General features: G+C 64.8%; 1 protein-coding gene across 2 annotated transcripts; it reads left to right on the forward strand.

Moving 5' to 3' along the window:
* The first annotated feature begins 1,389 nt into the window (after window positions 1–1,389).
* On the forward strand, window positions 1,390–17,810 carry RNF44 (ring finger protein 44). 2 transcript variants are annotated; one of them, XM_080353172.1, is made up of 11 exons: window positions 1,390–1,521; window positions 12,871–13,051; window positions 13,441–13,657; window positions 14,144–14,311; window positions 14,483–14,659; window positions 14,863–15,024; window positions 15,233–15,357; window positions 15,513–15,600; window positions 15,736–15,857; window positions 15,969–16,068; window positions 16,316–17,810. In XM_080353172.1, the coding sequence occupies exons 2-11, from the start codon at window positions 12,945–12,947 to the stop codon at window positions 16,376–16,378; spliced, it is 1,329 nt and encodes a 442-aa protein (XP_080209298.1). In that variant the 5' UTR covers window positions 1,390–1,521; window positions 12,871–12,944; the 3' UTR covers window positions 16,379–17,810. The 2 variants fall into 2 exon arrangements, with proteins under 2 accessions (XP_080209298.1, XP_080209299.1); XM_080353173.1 differs by having other exon boundaries at window positions 1,390–1,517.
* Window positions 17,811–19,449: the final 1,639 nt, after the last annotated feature.

Consider the following 19,449-nt stretch of genomic DNA (forward strand, 5'->3'; position numbering starts at 1 on the left):
CCTGCCAGGGAGCCTGTGGACACACACCAGAGAACCAGCGCCTGGGGCTGATGGCTCTCACCAGCCACCCCAAATCCCTCCTGGGGACCAGCCCCTGAGGCAGGAGGGGCTTCGGTGGGGGCAGTCCGCTCTGCTGAGCCGGGCTGGTGAGCGAACACCAGGCTCCATCCCTGGGGACGCGACATAGGGGGACAGAGGTGGCCAACAGTTGCTGGAGACCATGGGGGTGCTTGGGGACCCCAGGACCCTCTCCTGGGCATGGCTGAAGGCTCCGTCACTCAAGCTCAACAGGGGTCACAGCAAGCAGTGCTTGGAGCCCAGGAGCAATCTGTGACACTACCACAGTGTCCCCTGTCTTGTGACATGGCCTGTGGGCAGCCCCACAGCAAACAGACACCCCCACCTCCCCCCATGATGGACCACGGTGCCCGTGGGGGCCGGGGCTGGGGTTGAAATCCCTTACCTGCACTCGCGTCACTGGGGATGCTGCCAGGCAGGCTGCTCTGTGCGCACACCCTGATGCTGCCAGGGACCTTTGACTCCTACAGTAAACATGTTTATCAATTATTAACTGCAATTAAGGAGTGAGAAATCCCTCTCTTATCTTCCTTATTCCTTGTGCTCATACCCCAGCTCCCGCCCAGCCCAGCCTCACACTCCCTCCCCAACCTCAGCCCCTCAGGTCCGCACGCTGGGTGCCATCCCAGCCTGCACCCATGGGACTCCAACTCCCAGGAGGGATGCAGAGCCAGCAGGGATGCCAGGGGATCCCAAACCACTCCAGGGACCAGAGAGGGGCTGGGGAAACTCCCCGCGTCCCCTGGGATGGGGACACCGGGGTCTTACCAGGACAGGGGGTGGGCACCAAATCAGTGTTGCAGCTACCAGGGCGGGTGCCTGGGGCCCTCTGCGCCCCTTTGCCACCTGCTCCCCTCCCCAGGGGCTCGGTCCAGCCTTCCTGACCTACTTCGGACCCGCTGGGGACAAGGGCGGATTGTGCAGCTCCGCTCAGGCAGAAAAAGGCTTGGAGGCCGAGGGGGAAACACGGACATCCCAGGGCTTGTGGGACCCCGGGCTTGTGGGACCCCCGTCTCTGCGGCCCTGCCCCCCTCTGCCTCTATTCTCCTGGGAACCTGCGGGGTCCGGGCTCCTCCCAAGGACTGGGGGCACCTTCCCCAGCGCACTCCGGGCCGCGGGCGGGATGCGCTGCCACTCGGAGTATTACGGCCGCCGCGCCGCTGGGTTTCACCGACACCGCTCTTGGGTGCAGTACGGCGGGGGGGGGTGGGCGCGCCCATCTGCGCGGCGCGGGGGGCGGCGCGGCCGGTTCCATCGGGGCGGTGGGCGCGGGGGCGCAATGAGGCGGGGCTGAGGCCGGGCCGAGGCCGGAGCGGGATCGGCAGCGGAACGGACACCGAGCCCGGCGGGCCCGGCCGCCGCGCCATGCGAGCGGGCTGAGCGGCAGGCAGGGCCGGGGCAGGCACCGAGCGGCCTGCAAGCGCCGGGGCGCGCCTCCAGTAGGTACGGGGCGCGGCGGCGGGCCCGGGCTGCGCGGGGCAGAGCCGGTGCACGGGGAAAAGGCGGCGGGCGGGGCCCGGGGCTCGGGAGGGGAGGCCCCGGTGCACCGGGGGAAGGAGGTAGGTAGGGCCGGTGCAGGGGGGTGGGGGGGCCGGCCCCGGTGCGCCGGGAAGGAGGCAGGCAGGGCTGCTGCAGGGCGCAGCAGGGCCCGGGGCGGGTGCGCGGGCCCGCGGGGCGGCGGGCGGAGCGGCGAGCGGGGCGCGGGGCGCGGCGGGGGCGGCCGGGCCGGGCTCGCTGCGCGGTGGCTTGAAGGGGACGGGTGCCCGGGGCAGACGGGGCCCCAGCGCGCCGAGGCCGAGCGCAGGGCCCGGGCCGCGGGGGCGGTGGCCGTGCGGGACCCCGGGACCGGGGGAGGCGGCCGCGGAGGACGCTCGGTGCCCCGGCAGCCGCACGCCGGCGGGAGGAGCCCCCGGGTTTTGGGGAGCCCCCGGGAGAGGCAGGGCCGCGGCAGGGGGTGCCGAGCCGGAGCGCTGCCGCCCCTCGGGGCCCACCGGCGGAGCGGGGCTGCCCGGCCGTGGCCGCTCCCCGGGCGGCTCCCGCGTCCCCGGCCGGGCTCGAGTCGGCGGCTCCTGCAGAGACTGGTTCTGTGGCCTCGACTCCCTGGGCACCCCGGGGATGCTGCGGCTGCCGCTGCCAGCCCCCGGGCCCCGCTGCGTGACCCGTTGTCGGTGAGCAGGGACGGGCTCAGGCTGGGCCCCCAGCGTGTGCAAGGGGCTGGGAAGGGAAGTGGTGAAACTCTTCGGAAAGTTGTAAATGGGGAAGAGGTAGGAAACAAATAAGCACCAAGTGATGGGGTGACGGCACCCACAGCGGTGAGACCTGTGGTGTGGGTGCTGGCAGCACGGGCTGTGTGTGGGACCCATTGCAACCCTGACCCGCAGAGGACGCGGGTACAGGCAGCAGGGAGCTTGTTCCGGAGCTTGCCAGCCCGGGCAGGAGCTGAGCCCCACAGGCAGCTTGGAGCTGTCCCTCCGTGCAGGGACATCCCCTCTGCCCACAAACATGGCTCATTTTTTTTCACTGGCATCTCGGACACGAGCTCTACACTAGCCCTGTGCTCCGGTACAGGCGGCCACGCGTGTTTGCAGCTCTGGAGCTTGTCCCCATGCTTATCTCCTTGCTGTTTTGTGCCACTGCCTAGCATGGGCTCCCTTGCCACCTGCACCCTTTTCGATTCTGCCGCTGGCTCCCTGTACACAGTGGCGGGGCCGTGCCCTGGGGAGATGCGCGGGCACAGCCTGGGGGGACAGATGGGTCCCCGAGGCCGGGAGCCCTGGGAGGCGGAGCGGCCGCTGGCCTCGCTGGTGTTGGAGGGGAACAGGCTGCGTCTGATGTCACTGCGGTGCATGGTGGGTAATTATGCACGTTGCAATGAAAATAATAAGGCCGGCTCCATAGTGGTGTCTAAAAATACTGCTAATGCGGAGTGCCTGCTGGGTGCCTTTGTTTGTCACCTTTGGGTGTCTGTTTTGAGGCTGGCCAGGCAGCAGGAGCCACGCTCTGCGGTGTCACACCCCTCGGGCGGCGGGTTTGTTTAGCAGGTGAACTGCGGCCCCTGTGCTCCGGCAGCGCTGCCAGCGGAGCGGGGCAGGTGTTGGCATGGGAGGTGAGGTGGGAGCTGCCTGGCTGCGTTTGGGAGGCTCTGGTGTCACCCCCCGCTGCACATAGCTGTGCAATTACTTGCTGTGGGGGGATAGGGCGTTGTGCCCGCCAGCCTTGCTGGGAGCTGGGTGCTCTGGTATGTGGCTGTTCCCATGTCCCAGTGACCTGTCCTCATGTCCCCTGGTGGGTACCAGCATGCTAGCCCGCCCGCAGGCGGGATGGCAGGGATTGGGGTTCAGGCCCAGGTGGTGTGGTCCGCGTGTCACCGGCACTGTGTGGCCAGGGCAGAGCTCGCTGGGGTCAGGGCTGTCTGTGCGGTGTTTCCTGGCATGAGCAGGACAGGGACTGTGGCATCTTGCTGCTTTCTGGCTGAGCAAAGGTGGGAGGGAGGGATGTGCATCTGGAGCAGATGGAAGTGGTGTGATGGGTGCTGGGTGGCACCTGGGTGCTGTCCCGGGACTGTCTCCGCTCCATGAGCAGGCAGGCTCGCTGCCCATCCGCTGTCTGTGCAGCTCCCGCTGCTGCTGTGGTCCCTCCATCTGCTGCCAGGAGCTGGTAGCTCCCCGCTGCAGCAGAGGGAGAAGCTTGCCGGGGTGGCGAGAGCCATCTGGAGCCCAGCTGCTCCAGCCACCAGCCTGGCTCGCCAGCGGGGGCAAGGCAGTGCACGGCAGGGCAGCCGCGGAGGGCTGGGGAGGGCAGGGAACGGTGAACCCATGTGCTCGGGTCCCTGCTGTGAGTCTCTTCTGCTTCATGCGCAGGGAGGTCAGAGCAGGAGCAGCTGCTCTTGGTTCCCAGTTGGTGCTTGTGGAGGGTTCTGATTCCAGCCGTTGGCCATGAGGCCTGAGCCTCATCCCTCTTCACCTTGGAGTGAGTGGAGAGGTGTCACCTCACCTGCGTGCTGGGCTGCTTTGCCTTTGGGGTCATGGGTGTTTTGGGGTTTTTGGGAGCATTGCTGCTGCCTTTGCTCTTGCCAGGGGCTCAATCTGACCTCTGAAGCCACACACGCTGTCCCTACCTACCGCGCCGTGTGGCTTCCCTTTGGTAAGTGAGGAACAAAGAACGGGAGAGGAGACTTTGTGAATCCCCATTGATTGGCACTGGGGAAGCTGCCTGCTGTGTGTTTGTGTCTGCCTGCCTGGGACCAGGGCTGTGCGAGGGGAATTGATCAAGCTGTAAAACCCAGAGCCAGCTAATGAAATAGGGACTATAGATTTTTATTTTAAATGGAAGAGAGTTTAGGAGAGATTTAATTATCCCTATTTTATGGACCTGTTAGAGGAATGAAATAACAGCCACCAACCTAGGGCCCGGGCTTTGTGTCACAGCACTTCTTCCAGGTGTGTGCAGAGCTGGCAAAGTCCTGCCACCCCGGGGCAGCGGCAGGGAGTGAAGCAAAGTCACTCGGAGCAGAGCAGGACGGGGCGAAGCCCTGCTTGTCCTGCCAGCTGTCTCTGCTCCCCCATGGGGTGTCAGAAGCGCTGGCCCTGGGAAAGTGTGCTCCCAGCCCAAATGGGGGGGCTGGTGTAAGAAGAGCGCTTTCGGCAACTCGGTGCGGGCCTGTCCTCATGCTGGGGGACATCTGAGATTTTGGGACCCCCATGCTCGCTGGGCTGTCTCCCCCCAGGTGTTGTTTCCCCAGGGCTGTGGGCGCCGAGCTCTCACTTGAAGCCTGCATACCTGTGCAGAGCGTGTGGGGTTTGTAAATGAGAGCTGCAGAGTGCTGGGATTTGCTGGGCTTAGCTGTGTGTCGGACACAAGCTGTAATGCTGTCACTACAGCCACTCCTCCCGTGTGCATCCGCTTCACCGTCACGTGAGGTGACCATGGGGCGGCCGGGCAGCCAGCGGGGAGCGGCACAGTGCTGGCTTTTGGCAGAAAAGCACGGAGCTTTTGGTTTTCCTCTCTGAATCGAGGAGTGGGTGCACGGCATTTTCGCACCACCCCTTGGCTCCCTGCTCAGGGCGGGCTGGAGAAACGTGGTGTATCACCTGCCCTGTGCAGGTGAATGTTTGGCCAAGGGATTCGCGTACCAACCAGGCAGGTGCAGCACACAGGGTGCCAGTCTGATGTGTTAGAGGCTGGCGAAATATCTGAGGAAGCTGCTGGTGCTGGAGAGCCCTCCCAGAGGCTGTTAAACGTCCAGCTAGCAGGAGCTCAGGAGAGCCAGGCCCTGTGCCCTGCAGTCACGGAGCTGCACAAGGATGTTGTGTGGCCCCCCGGGATGGTCAGTTCTGGTGGGAAGCAGCGTGGATCTGTGCTGTCAGCCTGCACGGGTGCCGGGAAGCCAGCCTGGCCCTTTCCTTTGCCCTTGCACCTGCAAGTCCTCAGCCTTTCAGAGCAGGAGCCACGTCCTGGTGGGCTCGAGCAGCCCATGGGGGCCCATGTCCAATGTGGGGTGTCTGAGGCTTCTGGAGCGGGGTGGTTTGGGAGGGCTCCCCGTTCTGCTGCATGCGTGGCAGTGGGTGAGGTGAGCAGTGTCCCAGCAAGCAGCGCTTGTGCCAGGCCTTGGGAATAATTATTTTCCAGCTGCAGCCCAGTCTCTGGAGACCTGGCCTTGCTGGCTGCGGACCTATAGCTGTGGGCTTTCCTTGGTTACCCTGGAAAGAAAGACAAGGGATTTCAGCTTGACTGTGCTTGCGATGCTGTGTGCTACGAGCTGCCTCATCTCGGGTGAGACTGCGTGGTGGTGACCGAGGGTTCCAGCACCCCTCACTGTCACCCCCGGGAAGAGAGGGCCCGTGCTCTGGTCCTTCCTCCCCCCAGTCTGGCTGCACCGTGGTCTCCTCTGGCAGGTTCTCTTTTCCCTGCTGTACTGGTGGGGTTCCCTGGCTGTGTTTGCATGTTGAGCCGAGTGTCAGAGTTGCTTTTCTCTCTGTGCTTGCACGTTGGCAAAGTGGTGAACAATAAAAATCCGCCAGCGAGAGCTGTAGCAGAGGTCAGCCAGCTCCTGTGCCCCGGGCTGCTCTGTTGTCACCGCACAGTCGCGCTTTGTGCTCAGGGGCTGTCAGCTTGGAAGTCGTGTTTTTGCTCTTAAAACCATCCCCAGGCACCGGTGTGGGGTTCTCTGAGCAATGTGCTGAGGAGGTATTGCAGCAAACCTCCTTTGCGCTTAAGGCAGTGGTCACTGCCTGTTTTGATGCATCTTGTAAGCAGCCTCTTGGCAAATTTTAAATCAAAGACAAAAGAAGGTGTTTGTTGAAAATAATGAATTTCTTTGAGCTCCATTCTGAAAATGATCATTGCAGGTTGTCAGTGTCCCTGCAGGTTTCTTAAAATGCACAACAAAACACCCAACCCAACTTCCTGACTGTCACTAGCACTTTGAAGAGACACTTCGTTTTGCTGAGCGGTAAGGAAATTGCTCTTCGCCGGCCTCTGGCTCTGCCCGAATCCCTTTGCCGGAGCCGCGACAGCAGACGCTGCCGCTCCGGTGCGGCAGAAGGGCAGCGGGGAGGGGCGGAGGGTCCAGCCTGAGCCCAGCTGGCAGAGCAGCGGGGAAGGTGTCTGGAGCCCAGCCCTGCCTGCCCTCGGCCGCTCGCTTGGCAGACGCTATTAACGCTGCCCACGGCATGTAGAGAGCGGGCTGGACTTGGAAGGATGCTCGTGGAGAGGTGGCAGGTGAGCTGGGGACTCCCAGGGATGCTGTGTGGGGATGGGGGCTGAATCCTTGTGTCTGGGGCTGGCTCTGCCCAGGGAGAGGTTTTCAGAAAGAGCTGTGTGAAAGGAGAGCTAAAATGTGAAGGGCAGAGGAGAAAAGAGTCCTGAACCGCAGTGTCTCGTGGTAGGAAGGAAGGGGAGGACCAGAGAGGCTGCCCAGGCAGCAGGTTGGGGACAGATGTGGCAGTGTTCCTTCTTCTTCCCCCCTACCCATGTGCAACTGAGCTGTGGAACTGGCTGCTGCAGGGTGCCCGGACAGACAGAGGTGAGTGTGCTTCAATGTGCTTCTGTCTTGGGGAGAAGAGTCTGCCCAGGAGAGCAGATGACACATCCCATTGCTTGATGCTGCTGAACTACAGACGTGCCCCAGCTGGACCCGACTGCTGCACCAGCAGCCCTCTTGTCATGCTTTTGGCTTGTGTGGATGTTTCTAGGGAAAATGAAGGAAGGTGGAGATAAATCTGCAGATTATTTACCCTGTCCTGAGGAAATGAACGCTTGTGAAGTTTACTGTTTATCTGTGAGTCTTCTCTCCACTTTGAGCTTGTGGGATAATGTCAGTTGTGGTAGGTGTCAGGTGCGGTAGTTGTCTCAAAGACTCGCTACAGGCTCTGGCTTGTGGGGAGGAAGATGCTGCTAGTTCTCCCTCTGCAGTGCAGCTCAGCCTTGCTATTAGACATCAGAGAATCCACGTGGGAGAGATCGACAGGAAACCAGGCGTTATCAGTTCCGCTGCCTGTGCAGCTACTCGCTCCTCGTGTCAGCATCCTCCACGTGTGTGTGGCTGGAGGCGTTTGACGGGAGTGCTGTCAGTCCGGGGGTGTGAGTGGGCGGCGTGTGATCGTGGCAGAGGCGTCCTGCCTCTGCTGCCAGGGAACTCGGCTCCACCGGGGTGTGCGGGGAGGGGGCTCCTCGCCTCCCTGTCTCCCCAGCAGAGAAGCGCTTCACCCTACGGTAGCTGCTGATATTGGGGTGTCAAATGTCCCCTGGTGCTTGTGTCAGGCCTTGGGTAGGGTGGGGACACTCTTGCTGCTCTCTCTGCAGCCTGAGAGCTTCTGAGTGCTTGGTGTGTGTTTCTTCCTACTTGTTTTCCAGGGTGAGGGGAGAGTAGGATCTGGGGCCTCTTCCTCTCTCTAGACTTGGGGGAGAGGCTGGGGAGAGCACAGAGATGAGCCGCTGGCATGCTGGGTGTTGGGGAGAGGGTGGGCCAGAGCATACCTCCAGTGGGAGATGTGCTCACACCGCTCGAATCGCCCTGGCTAATCCTGTCACAGACCTGACCTATATATGGGGCAAGGGAGGCAGCGCGTCTGTGGCAGCAGATGGTGTCGTAAAGAGCCTGGGCTTGACGAGGCTTCGTTTCTGCTGCTCCTGGCTCTCCTGCGGGAGAGGATGGGCTGCCCGCTGGCTGTGGAGTGGGTGGGTTAAGCCCAAGCAGCCCCCACAGGCTGAGTGCTTTCTAAGGCTGCTGCTTGGCATGGGGGGTCCCACTCACCTGGGGTGTCACAGGTCTTGGTGGCTGGACTGGAGACCCCTTGTCCTGGCCTAGAGGCACTGGCCAGTGCTGCTGTGCATGGCTGGCTGTGCAGTAGCTTGGAGAGGCATCACTTGGGCTCCTCGCCTGGCACGTGGAGTCAGAGCTCTTGCACTTGGGGCAGTGTGATGTTGGTGGCTGTGTGCGTGGCCGTGCTCTGGACACGGCGTGGGGCAGACTGAGCTGCTTGGCCCTGCCCTCACCCTGCGGTTGGATGCGCGGTGCCCTGTCCTGGCTGGAGCTGGCTGGGCAGCCTCAGCACAGCCACTCACAGCGTGGCCGGACCCTGCTCTGCCCGGCTGGGAGCACGAGCAGCGCCTCACCGGCAAGCCGTGTGCCATCGGGGGCTTCTCCTGACACCGTCCTGAGGCCACTGATAGCTGCGGGGGAGCTGGTGACGCTGGAGTGGGCTGGGGGGGTGTCTGCACAGATATCCGCCATCCGTGACCCCTGCCTGCTGCTGCTGCCCTGCCCAGGATCAGGCCATGTCCAGGCAGCCTTGTAAAGGTTTTGCCTCTGCCTGCCAATGGTGGCAAGGTCAAAGTGCAGAGCGCTGTTTTCCTCCTCTTGCTTCTAGTCCCCAGCTCTTGAAGCAAAGAGGCTGCAGTGGAGCAGACCTTGAGGGTGAGCTTTCAGGTCCAGGCTGAGGATTTAGCGCTTTGGCTGTCCCTTCTTGGGGTGCCTGTCTGAGCACAAGGGTCTGACCCCATCATAGGTCTGCCCTTTGCCCTGCCGTGCTGCTTTCTTGTCCCATGTGTCCCCTGCCCCAGGGACAGAAGCAGTTGGCTGTGGTGCTGTTGACAGTCGTGGCAGAAGGAGCTTCTCCTGGGATACCCCATGTGTGGGGTTCCCTCGAGGCTGGCGGGGTTCCTCCTGTGCACTGGGATTCAGGGTGAGGAGGTGAGAGCTGGTGAAGAGAGAGACCTGGGAGGGGACAAAACTGAATCCAGTTGCTCATCAGGATGACGAACCTGCAGAATTAAATCACTGACCTGAGGTTTACTTTAAAAGGGGTGGGTGATGTTACAAATTAATTAGCTCCGTTTTGGTTGCTGGCACTTTAAAGCCCAGCTGTGAGGGGCGGGCTGGTTTACAGGCATTACATCAGGGCTGCCGGCCGGCTCGCCTACCTGGGAATTTCTAAGTGTGCGCTGTAGGCCGGGGAAGTTTGTAGGGATGCGGCCCCTGGCGTTCGGCAGAGCCCCTGCCGTGTGCTGCCCCGGCGCCGCGTTTGGCTGGTGCTGAGCCGGGCAGGCGGTAGCGCAGCCTGCGGACCCGGCGCTGCACGGCCGAGCCCCTCGCCCGGCCGACCTGCACATGCGCCTCTGGGAGCCGCTCCGGGAGCCCTCGTGTGACCGAGCGGCGGGAGCGGGCGGCTCTTCCGGAGCAGAACGGGCCTTTCTGGCGCCCGCGAATGCGTCCTGGGTGCAGAGCCCCGGGCGCGCTGCTGGGCCGGCCGGGGGAGGGCGGGCCGGCCGTGCTGAGCGGGACAAGGGGCTTCTCCGTCCGGGCGTGGGAGGGCCCGGGGGGCCGAGCTGCTGCCCCGCCGTGCCCGGGCAGCGGCAGCAGGGCTGCCGGGAGTGGCGGGCACAGGGGGCTGCTGTCCTCACGAACCACCGGGCTCACGGCGCTGCCGGCAGGGAGGGGGTGACGCCGGCGGTGCCGCCTCAGCCGGGCCCGCGGCGGCAGTCCCGGAGCGGCAGTCCCGCGGCGGCGGGGAGCGGGCCCTTCCCGGGCGGGCGGTGCCCGGCGCTCCCGGCGCGGCCGCTGGTCCCGGTGCTGCCCCCCGTGCCGGCCCGGCCGCGCGCCTCCAAGATGGCTGCGGAGCGTGACACGCCTGGTCACGTGGGTCGGCTGCGCGCCGCGCCGCTCCCCCCGCCCCCCCGCCGGCCGCGCGCGCCCCCGGGGCCGCTGAGTGTTGTGACTCGGTCCGGTACGTCCCGCCGCCGCCGTTCTTAAAGGGGCAGAGCACACCCCCCCCCGCTTCTCCGGTCCGGCGGCAGCTGCCCCGGCCCGCCGCGGCGGCCTCGCCGCCCTGCGCCGCGCAAAACAAAGAGGCACCGGAAACAGCGGCGGCGGGGAGGGGGCCGGCCCGGCGGGGGGCGGGAGGCGGGAGGGAGGGAGGGCCGGCGGCGGGCGGGTGGGGGGGGGGCAGGCCCGGGCCCGGCGTCGGCGAACAAAGAGCGGCGGGAGGGGGCGGGGGCGCCGCAGCAGCACCGGAGCGGCGGCCCAGGCCATCGGTGCAGGTAGGTGCGGGCGGGGGGAGGCGGGGGCGGGACCGCCTCCCGGACCCCCGGCGGCACCTGCCCCGGGCGGCGGCGGCGGGGCCCGGCGGCCGCCTTTGTTATTGCTTTTGTTTGGCGCCGAGCACATGGCCCCGGAGCGGCCGCTCTTAAAGCCACAGCTCCGCGCCCGGCCGGGCACCGGGGGCTCTGCCGCCGCTGCCGCCACAGTGGGGGGGCCAGGGCTGCCGGCCGGGCCGTGCACCCGCGGCGGGGGCTGCAGGCTGGGGTGCCCCGCTGGGGTGCCGCACGCTGGGCTGACCCGCCGGGGTTTTGCGCCCGCCGGGGTGCGATGTGCCGCTCGCCCGCCCTGCGCCGCCGGACCGGAGACCCCAGGGGCTGCGCTCGCGTTTGGGGTCAGGGTCGGCGGGGCGGCCGTCTGAAGGGAGCGCCGGGGCCAGCGGTGACCCCGCTCCCGGGAGAGCTGGCGGCGCTCGCGTGGGAACGGCCGGGACGGGGCAGCCGGGGGGACGGGGGAGCCCGGGGTGCCGGGAGGGACCCTGCGGCGGGTGGCAGGACCCCTGGGGAGGCGATGGCGGGGCGGGCGGCTCCCCCGGCAGCCCCGGAGCCCGGCGCTGCCCGAGCAGATGGCACCGGGCGTGAGCGCTGGCGCGCTGCTAACTTTGTTCTCCGCGGGCCCGGAGCCGCCGCCCCCCCACGCCTCACCGAGGGCTTGCGGGGCCCGAGGTCCCTTCGCTCCGGCGCTGCGGTGGCTTCCGCGGGGTCACGGTGACCCTGCCTGGGATGGCCGCGGGCTCGCAGCTGTGAGTGCGAGGGAGGGAGCTGGGTGTGCCCGCGTGGGATGGGAGCGTGGGTGCCTTAAGGGGTGATGGCTGGGGCAGGACGGGGCTGGGCACCTCTAGGACAGGGTCACCCTGTGCCCCTTGGCCACCACCCTCTGGGCAGGTCAAGGGTGTCCTGCCTGCGGGAGATGTGTGCTCGAGGTGCTGTCCTGGGTGCTCCGGGGGTCCCGGACCGGTGAGCCCTGCGTGGCCTCAGTTTCCCTCTGCCATGGCGCTGCTCGGCCCCCAGCCCATCGCTGCGGTGTCTGGGCTGGACGGTGCCGGCCGGGTCACGCAGGACCCTTGTACCACGTATGTCTGGAGTGGGGATGTGCAACTGGAACCAGTAACACCTCGGGAAGGCTCCTGGGGGAGCAGGGTTAAACCTGGGCTGCCGCTGTACCTCTGCCACTAGCCCAGTGGTGGGGCACCCACCTGGCACTGTGGGTAGTGTCTTAGGGACAGAATAAAACACCCGTGGAGCAAAAACACGTCCTTGAGCGCAGCCTCTTCCCTGTGTGTAGCCACAGACAGGCTCCTGGAGGGGCTCAGCCCGCAGCTTTTGTTTTTTTCCTTTTACCTCCAGCATGGAGAAATCTCCCTTCAGCTTCCAAAATGGTACAGTAGGTGAGGGTGAGCTTAAGAGACCCGTGTGTGGCACAGAGCTTGTCCCGGTGACTTCCCACAGTGGTTCATGGTGCCTGTCACCCAGGTGTGACATTGCAGCCCTGGAGCAAAGCTGCTCGCCTGGCTTCAAGCACAGCCCGTGTCTGTCCGCTCTCCATGGGGCCGTGTGGTTGTGCCCCCTGTGCAGCAGGGAGCTGACGTGCACAGACTGAGCCAGAGCAGGACCATACGCCCCGCTGTCCCCCACCAGTCCCCTGTGCCTGTCACTGGGACAGCACCATCAGTCCACAGTACAACGTGCAGGAGCCCAGTGAGAGCAGGCAGCGCATAGAGCTGCGCTGGAGCCCGCCGTGGCCAAGGATGTGCAGGAACCCCCCCCCACGGTCCCAGCTCCCCATCAGCTGGAGACACCACCGCAGCTGCGGGGCCCTTCGCCACTTGCTTTTCTCTGTGCTAAAAACAAGTGCAACTCTCATTCAGTGTCCGTGTCTTGCATGGGGAGGTGGTTCTGCCGGCGCAGCGGAGGGGGGGACAGGCTCTTCCTTGAGGAGATGGAGTGGTCACAGGCCTAGGTCCTGAAGCAGCAAGAGCTCCAGCGTTACCATCCCTGCAGGGAGCGAGCAGGCGGCTGAGCCGTGTGAGGAGAGTGGCACTGGGGTGGTCAGAGTCACTGTGCGGTGCAGGCGACGGGGCCGGGCATGGGAAGGGTGACCTGGCTCCCAGCCTGGGATGTAGGGAGGATTTGGGGCTCCTGCAGCCCTGTGCCCCTCTGGGGTTGGGGTGCTGTGACCCGCTGTCCTTCTCGCAGGATCCAAGGTGCTGGTGTCTCACCCTGCCTGGAGCCTGAGGTCCCGTGCGCCCATCTGCCTCCCGACGTCACCAATGCGACCATGGGAACTGGCAGTGAATAGGCGGCCACCCTCTGCCCCTTTTAACCAGCGCCGTATCTCGGGGGGACCCTGCAGCAGCCCCGACCACCTCCGGCGAAGGTACGGGGCGCAGGGCGGTGCGGAGCCCTGTCACCCATGGTGTGTGGGGACACGGGGCCAGTTCCATGGTCCTGCTGGGGCAAGGTGCCGGCTCCCAGGAGGCTCGGAGGGAGATTGCAGCAGGGAATCGTGTCCGCCCGGCCCAGCCGATGGGTCCCTGGGGAGCAGGGGCCCCTTTTGTGCTTGGGGGGACGTGCAGGATGCGCAGAGGAGCTGGTTCTGGAGCTGCCCAGCCAGACAAGGAGCCTGGCCGGGCATGATGCCCTGAGCATCTCACCTTGGGAGCCGGGCTGGCAGTGTCCCACCTGCAGCCACCCTGCTCAGGGCTGCAGTGCCCCTGGCCTGGGGGGTCACTCCTGCTCTGTTTCTCTCCTGCGGTGGCCCTGCAGCCCCCCTGCCAGGCGTCAGTGGGGACGACACGACCGACCTCTGGCAACCCCCCTGGGCCAGGATGAGCCCCAGCTGCACCCTGCCTTCCCCCAGCAGCCGCACATCCCTGTAGATGAGCCCCGCGTCTACGCTCTCCCCAGCACGCCGCCACGAATGCTTCACCCAGCCGCTCACCCCCCCCACCAGAACCCATTCATGGTGGATCTGCATGACCAGGTAGGTGCTGCAGCTCCCCTCCCCAGTCCTAAGGGTTGACTCTGGTGGTTCTGGGCTGGTGTCCGGGGAAGCGGTCCCAGGATGTGTCCATGTGTCCCCTCTGGCTGGTCACTTGCTGCCGAGAGCAGACAGCCCTGAGCCTACTGGTGCTCTTGTCCTCTGAGCACTTAAATCTTGGGGTCCCCCTGCCATCTTGGATGGTCCCCTCGTAGGGTTGTTCGTGTCACAGCTGCCAGGCATTGTCTGCGGTGGTGGTGCTGGGTTGGTGGCTGTGCCAGCCTGTCTGTGGGGAGCAAAGAGGGCTCCAGACCCACCTCAACCCCAAGCCTACGCTCAGCCCCAATCCTCCGGCCACACCAGTGGGATGGAGGTGCTGGGTGGTTGTGTCCCAGCGTTGGGTGCTCAGTGACCTGCTGCATCCCTGCCCGGAGGGGGCAGCTCAGCTGGGGCTGAACGCTGACTGTGCCCTCGGGTCCTCGTCCTCAGGTGCACCAGGGAGCCGTCCCTCTCTCCTACACGGTTACCACTGTCACAACACAAGGCTTCCCCATCCACGCCGGCCAGCACATCCCTGGGTGCAGCACCCAGCAGCTCCCAGCATGCTCAGTGATGTTCAGTGGACAGCACTACCCGCTCTGCTGCCTCCCGCCCCCGGTGAGTCATCGGGGGACACCTGGGGACAGCCTGGGCTGTGGGTACGCAAGCCCACTGGGAGTGCGAATTTCTGGGGGCATAGGGGCTGTTAGAGGCCCTGGGGAGGGGGCAGGTGTGCACCCATGGCCACGGTGGGTGTCTGACCCCCGTTTTTCTCTCTCTGCCCCGCAGCTGATCCAGGCATGCGCCATGCAACAGCTCCCCGTCTCCTACCAGACGTTCCCCCCCATAATCTCCAGCGACCATTACATCCTGCACCCACCCCCGCCGCCAGTGCCCCCCCACCAGCCGCCCCATATGGCCCCTCTGGGGCAGTTCCTACCTCTTCAAGCCCAGCACCCACGCATGGTGAGTCCGGGCAGGGGCACAGGCTGGGGACACGGTGCACCCTGAGGCCCCAGCAAAGACCACCTTGAGGTCTTGTCCCTCTGCAGCCCCCATGGGTGTGAGCTGGGGGCGGTGAGTGGGACGCCTAGGTTACCTCTGTCCTGCTAGCACTGGGGTGGTGTAATTTCGGCCCTTTCCTCCCAGCCTAACTGTTTTCCCCACAGCCTCTGCAGAGGATAGACAATGACGTGGACCTGCGAGGGGAGCAGCACCCCATCGCGGGCTTCACTTACCCCCCATCCCACCACACTCCCACACTGTCCCCCTCTGTACCGCTGCATTACCTCCCCCACGACCCGCTTCACCAAGAACTGCCATTCGGCGTGGTGAGTCTCGGTCTCGCGGAGGGGCGGGGGGATGCCGTGGGGGGATGCCGTAGGGGGATGCCGTGGGGGGATGCTGTGGGGGGATGCCGTGGGGGGATGCCGTAGGGGGATGCCGTGGGGGGATGCTGTGGGGGGATGCTGTGGGGGGATGCCGTGGGGGGATGCCGCGGGGCTGGCCTGGCTCTGAGCTCCCCGTCTCTCCTTGCAGCCATACCCCCACATGATGCCCCGGCGGCTGAACGCCCAGCGGTACCGGCTGCAGCAGGCGCTGCCCCCCCCGCCACCCCCTCCGCCGCCCCCCCCGTACTACCCGAGCTTCCTGCCCTATTTCCTGTGAGTACCAGGGAGATGCAGTGGGACATTCGGGGCAGGGGTGGCACTGCCGGTGGGAGGCACAGCATCGGCACAGGCAGCTCTGCCCCCCGGGGGTGCCAGGACAAAGGTTGGGGTTTGCAGCCCCACGCTGACCGCCCCATCCTTCCCCCCAGATCTATGCTTCCTGTGTCGCCGACGGCCGTGGGGCCGACGATCAGCCTAGACCTGGACGTGGATGATGTGGAGATGGAGAATTATGAGGTATGCTGGCTCTGCTTTCCCATGGGGTGATGGGGTGGGTGATTTTGGGATCACTCTGCCGGGGTGTGGGGAACCCGTAGCGGTGCTGTGCTGGGGCATGAACTGAGCTGAGCTGGCTTCTGCATCTCCCTGCAGGCGCTGCTGAACCTGGCCGAGCGGCTGGGGGAGGCCAAGCCACGAGGACTCACCAAAGCAGACATTGAGCACCTCCCGTCCTACCGCTTCAACCCCGAGAGCCACCAGTCTGAGCAGACCCTGTAAGTGAGCCCAGGGTGGGGGGCATGGGGCTGCCTGGTGGGGGGACAGGATGGTGTGTGGCGGGGACCATGGGTGTGCAGTGGGGCCGCGCTGATGGCTGCCTCCCCCAGGTGTGTCGTGTGCTTCAGCGACTTCGAGGCCCGGCAGCTTCTCCGCGTCCTGCCCTGCAACCACGAGTTCCATGCCAAGTGTGTCGACAAATGGTTAAAGGTACTGCCCTGTGCCTGCTGCAGGGAGGGGGGGAAGTTCTTGGGGTGCTGCAGGCACAGGGTGCTGCCTTTTGGGTGGCCTCGGTGCCGTGCAACAGAGGACGCATTGGGAGCAGGGGCCGAGCACTGTGCTGGGTGGGATGGGGTAGTCCCAGGGTGAGGCACGCTACGGGGTGCTGCTGGCACCACCGTGAAGGGACGGGGTGCCCGGGTGCCCACTCACTCGCCCCATCTCCCTTTGCCTGCAGGCAAACCGCACATGCCCCATCTGCCGGGCGGACGCGTCGGAGGTGCAGCGGGAGGCGGACTGAGGCTGGCGGGCGCTGTGCCGCACAATTCGCTAGAGGACGAGGACGCCGGGCCAGGGGCGGGGGCCGCTGCCAGGGCCTGACCCTGCGCTTACCCCCCCTCCCCAAAGCCTCTCCTCAGATGTGGTGAGCATTGAGCAGTCCGGGCTCCTGGCTGCCCCCTCCTCCCCGCCGGGGCACGGACTCGGCCGGACGCCTGCCCGCTGCGCTCCTGGGGCCCCGAATCGTGTTGTGCTGGAGGCGGGAGGCGCGTGGCCGTGCCCTCCGCGCTCCAAAGATGCTGTTGTTGCTCCCATCACTTTCCAGGTCTTTGTACTCCACTAGGGAAATAGTGTCTTTTCCCTTTGTCACTTCTTTTTTTTTTTTCATGGTAGAGTTTGGGATTTTTTTTTCCCCGTTTCCTTTTCCGTCACGTTTTTGGTTTCATGGCCGTTTGACTTAGCGGTGCGCAGGCAGCTCCTCCCCTCGGCGTTGCTCGCGGAGGACGCGGGGAGGAGAGAGGAGGGAGCAACACGGGTTTGATGCCGGCGCCACCCCGAGCCAGAGCGCCGGGCAGCCCCAGGGGCAGCCGGAGGAGGCGGCCAGTGGAGCGCGGCCAAGGTGGGACACCAGCAACCCCGCGGCGTGTCCGGGGCAGAGGCGGCTCTGTCCCCGCTCCCGCACACAGCCCCTCTCCTGCCTCAGCTGCCCTCCGGAGCCCTGGAGAGCTATGGCTGCTCGGGCTGTTCCCCCGGTGGGAGGATGATGCTGGTGCGGCCCCGGCCCCTCTCCCCGTTCGTTCCCCCGCGCTCAGCTCAGCCGGCACAGCTCGTGGGGCTGCAAGGCAGCCAGGCCCAAGGGGGACCCCAGCCCCATGGCCGTGCAGTGGCCCCGATGTGCCGCCCCAGCTCCCACCGTTGTTTCTGCGTCGCGCCGCCATAAACCGAAACAGCCCCGCGCCCCTGTCCCGCTGGCTGGGCGGCGTGCGGGGGGTGTCCAGCCGGGGGGCTGCGGCGGGTGCCCCCGGTCCCCGCAGCGGGAGGTTCATCTCTAACCGGGCGGCGTGTTCTCTGTGCGCGGCCGTGTGGGGGGAGCTGCGAGCACTTGGCCGCCGCGCCGCCCCCTGCCCGCCGCGCAGCCCCCTGCCCGCCGAGGGCCGGGGAGGAGCTGCCGCCGCCCGACTCCAACAATCCCGCGTGGCTGAAGTTGTTTTGCATGATTAATTACTGAGGAGGGTGGGAGGCGGGGGGGGTCGGGCCGGCCCCCCGCGGCGCGTTGCTGACGCCTGGCAGCCTCCGAGCGGACGGTGCCAGCCCTATGTAAATGTTCACAAATATGCATGCATGTCTGACCAGCTTGGAACGTGGTCTTGGCTACGTGTAGCCGGCTGTGGGGTGAGGGGGGTGGGGAGAGGGGTTTTTGTGCTCAGCTGATACTGCCATGCACTGTACTGCACATGTCCGCAACGCCACAGCAGGACCGTGAGACTTTCAGGGCCGTTCCCCGCCGGGGCCTGCGCCCCTCCGGGTGGGAGGCGGCGGCCGGGGGGGTTGGGGGGCACCCGCGGCGGCGGCGTGTGCAAGGGGCCGGGGCGGGAGGGGGAGGGCTGCTCCCCGCGGGGCGGGGGGCGGGCGGCGGGGCCGGGCCCCGCGGGGCCCCGACCGCCCCGGGGCTGGGTGTGAGGGCAGGGTTGGGGGTGGGCGGGACAGCGCTCCCCGCGCTGCCACGCCATAGGCCTGGGGCGCGGTGCCAATCACCGGGCTGCTGAAGGTGGGCCCGCTGCCGATTTGCGGAGGGCCGCGCACTGCCTCTGCCACTCAGCGGGCCTCTCCCGGGGGGGGGCGGGCCCCGCTCCCTGCCCAGCCAGTCAGGCGCAGGGGGGCAGCACATGCCGAGTTACCATTGGCTGGCTCCCCCTTGCCGCCCTTTCCCGACCTGGTGCCACCGGGTGCGCCGCGGGCGCTGGCACCGCTGGGCTCGGTGCCCCTTGGGCAGGATCCCGGTCCCCTCCCCGTCCCTCGCTCAGTGACAGATAACCAAAGGAGTCCCCGTGCCGCGCGGCGGCCTCGCGCCTCCGGAGACGCCCCCTCGTCCCTTCCCGCCCTCGCGGTGCCCAGGGAGCCAGGAAAGCCTTACGGTCCTTTGACGGCGACTCGAAAGCTCACAGCTCGTGTGCTGCAGAATTTATTCCAATGAGCAGCTAAAAGTATCATTTAAAAAAAAAAAATTACAAAAAAAAATTACAAAAAAAATACTAAAAAACAATTATTTAGGGTGTTTGTGATTGCTGACTGCGCTGTAGATACCACTGTTTACCAATGATTTCCTGTGGTGGGATAGTGGACTGTTTACTGTTCTATTATACCAGTCCCCGGGCCCTCCAGTGGGACCCCCGCGGCCCCCGGAAGGTGCTAGGACGTGTGTTCTGTGTTAGAAAGTTTTTATATATATATATATATATATAAATATATATATATAATTTTTTTTGCTCTGTTACTTGCACATTTTACAGTTACCTCATTTTTCCCATGTATGTATTTGAAAAAAGGCTAATATATAGAAAAAAAAAAAAGGTTCTTAAAGCTCTAAAAGTGTTTGGTTTTTTTTTTCCATTCCATTGGAATCATATTGGTTTTGTAGCATTTAACATAACTAGTATGTTGTATTATATATATGTGTATTATACTGATTGAAATTTTTAACAGATTTGTACTTTTTTTAAAATGAAAGTTGCTAGTTCTGCTTGACCAAGTAGTGCAATCATTATTTTTTTTAATGTTGTGGCTGATTTTGAGAGGGATATTCACTAATAAATGTATGATGTATACCAACGCGCTGTGCTGTGGTTCTTATCTCATGCAGGCAGAGGCTCCAGGGGGTCTGGTGACATTACTGGGGGTCCCCAGGCTGTCACCAAGGTGGAGGGAGGGTCCCCACACAATGGGGGCACTCGGGGAGACCAGGGGGTGGGTGCAGGAGCTGCTGGGTCCTCTGCCCCAGTCTGCAGTGCAGCAGCACCACAGGCCACCCTCACTCCCACCCACATCTTCCTGAACCAAGATGGAAAGTCCTCCTGGTCCCCCCTTGGGACAGCG

The sequence above is a fragment of the Nesoenas mayeri genome, assembly GCF_963082525.1.
Source record: "Nesoenas mayeri genome assembly, chromosome: 14".
Lineage (NCBI taxonomy): Eukaryota > Metazoa > Chordata > Aves > Columbiformes > Columbidae > Nesoenas > Nesoenas mayeri.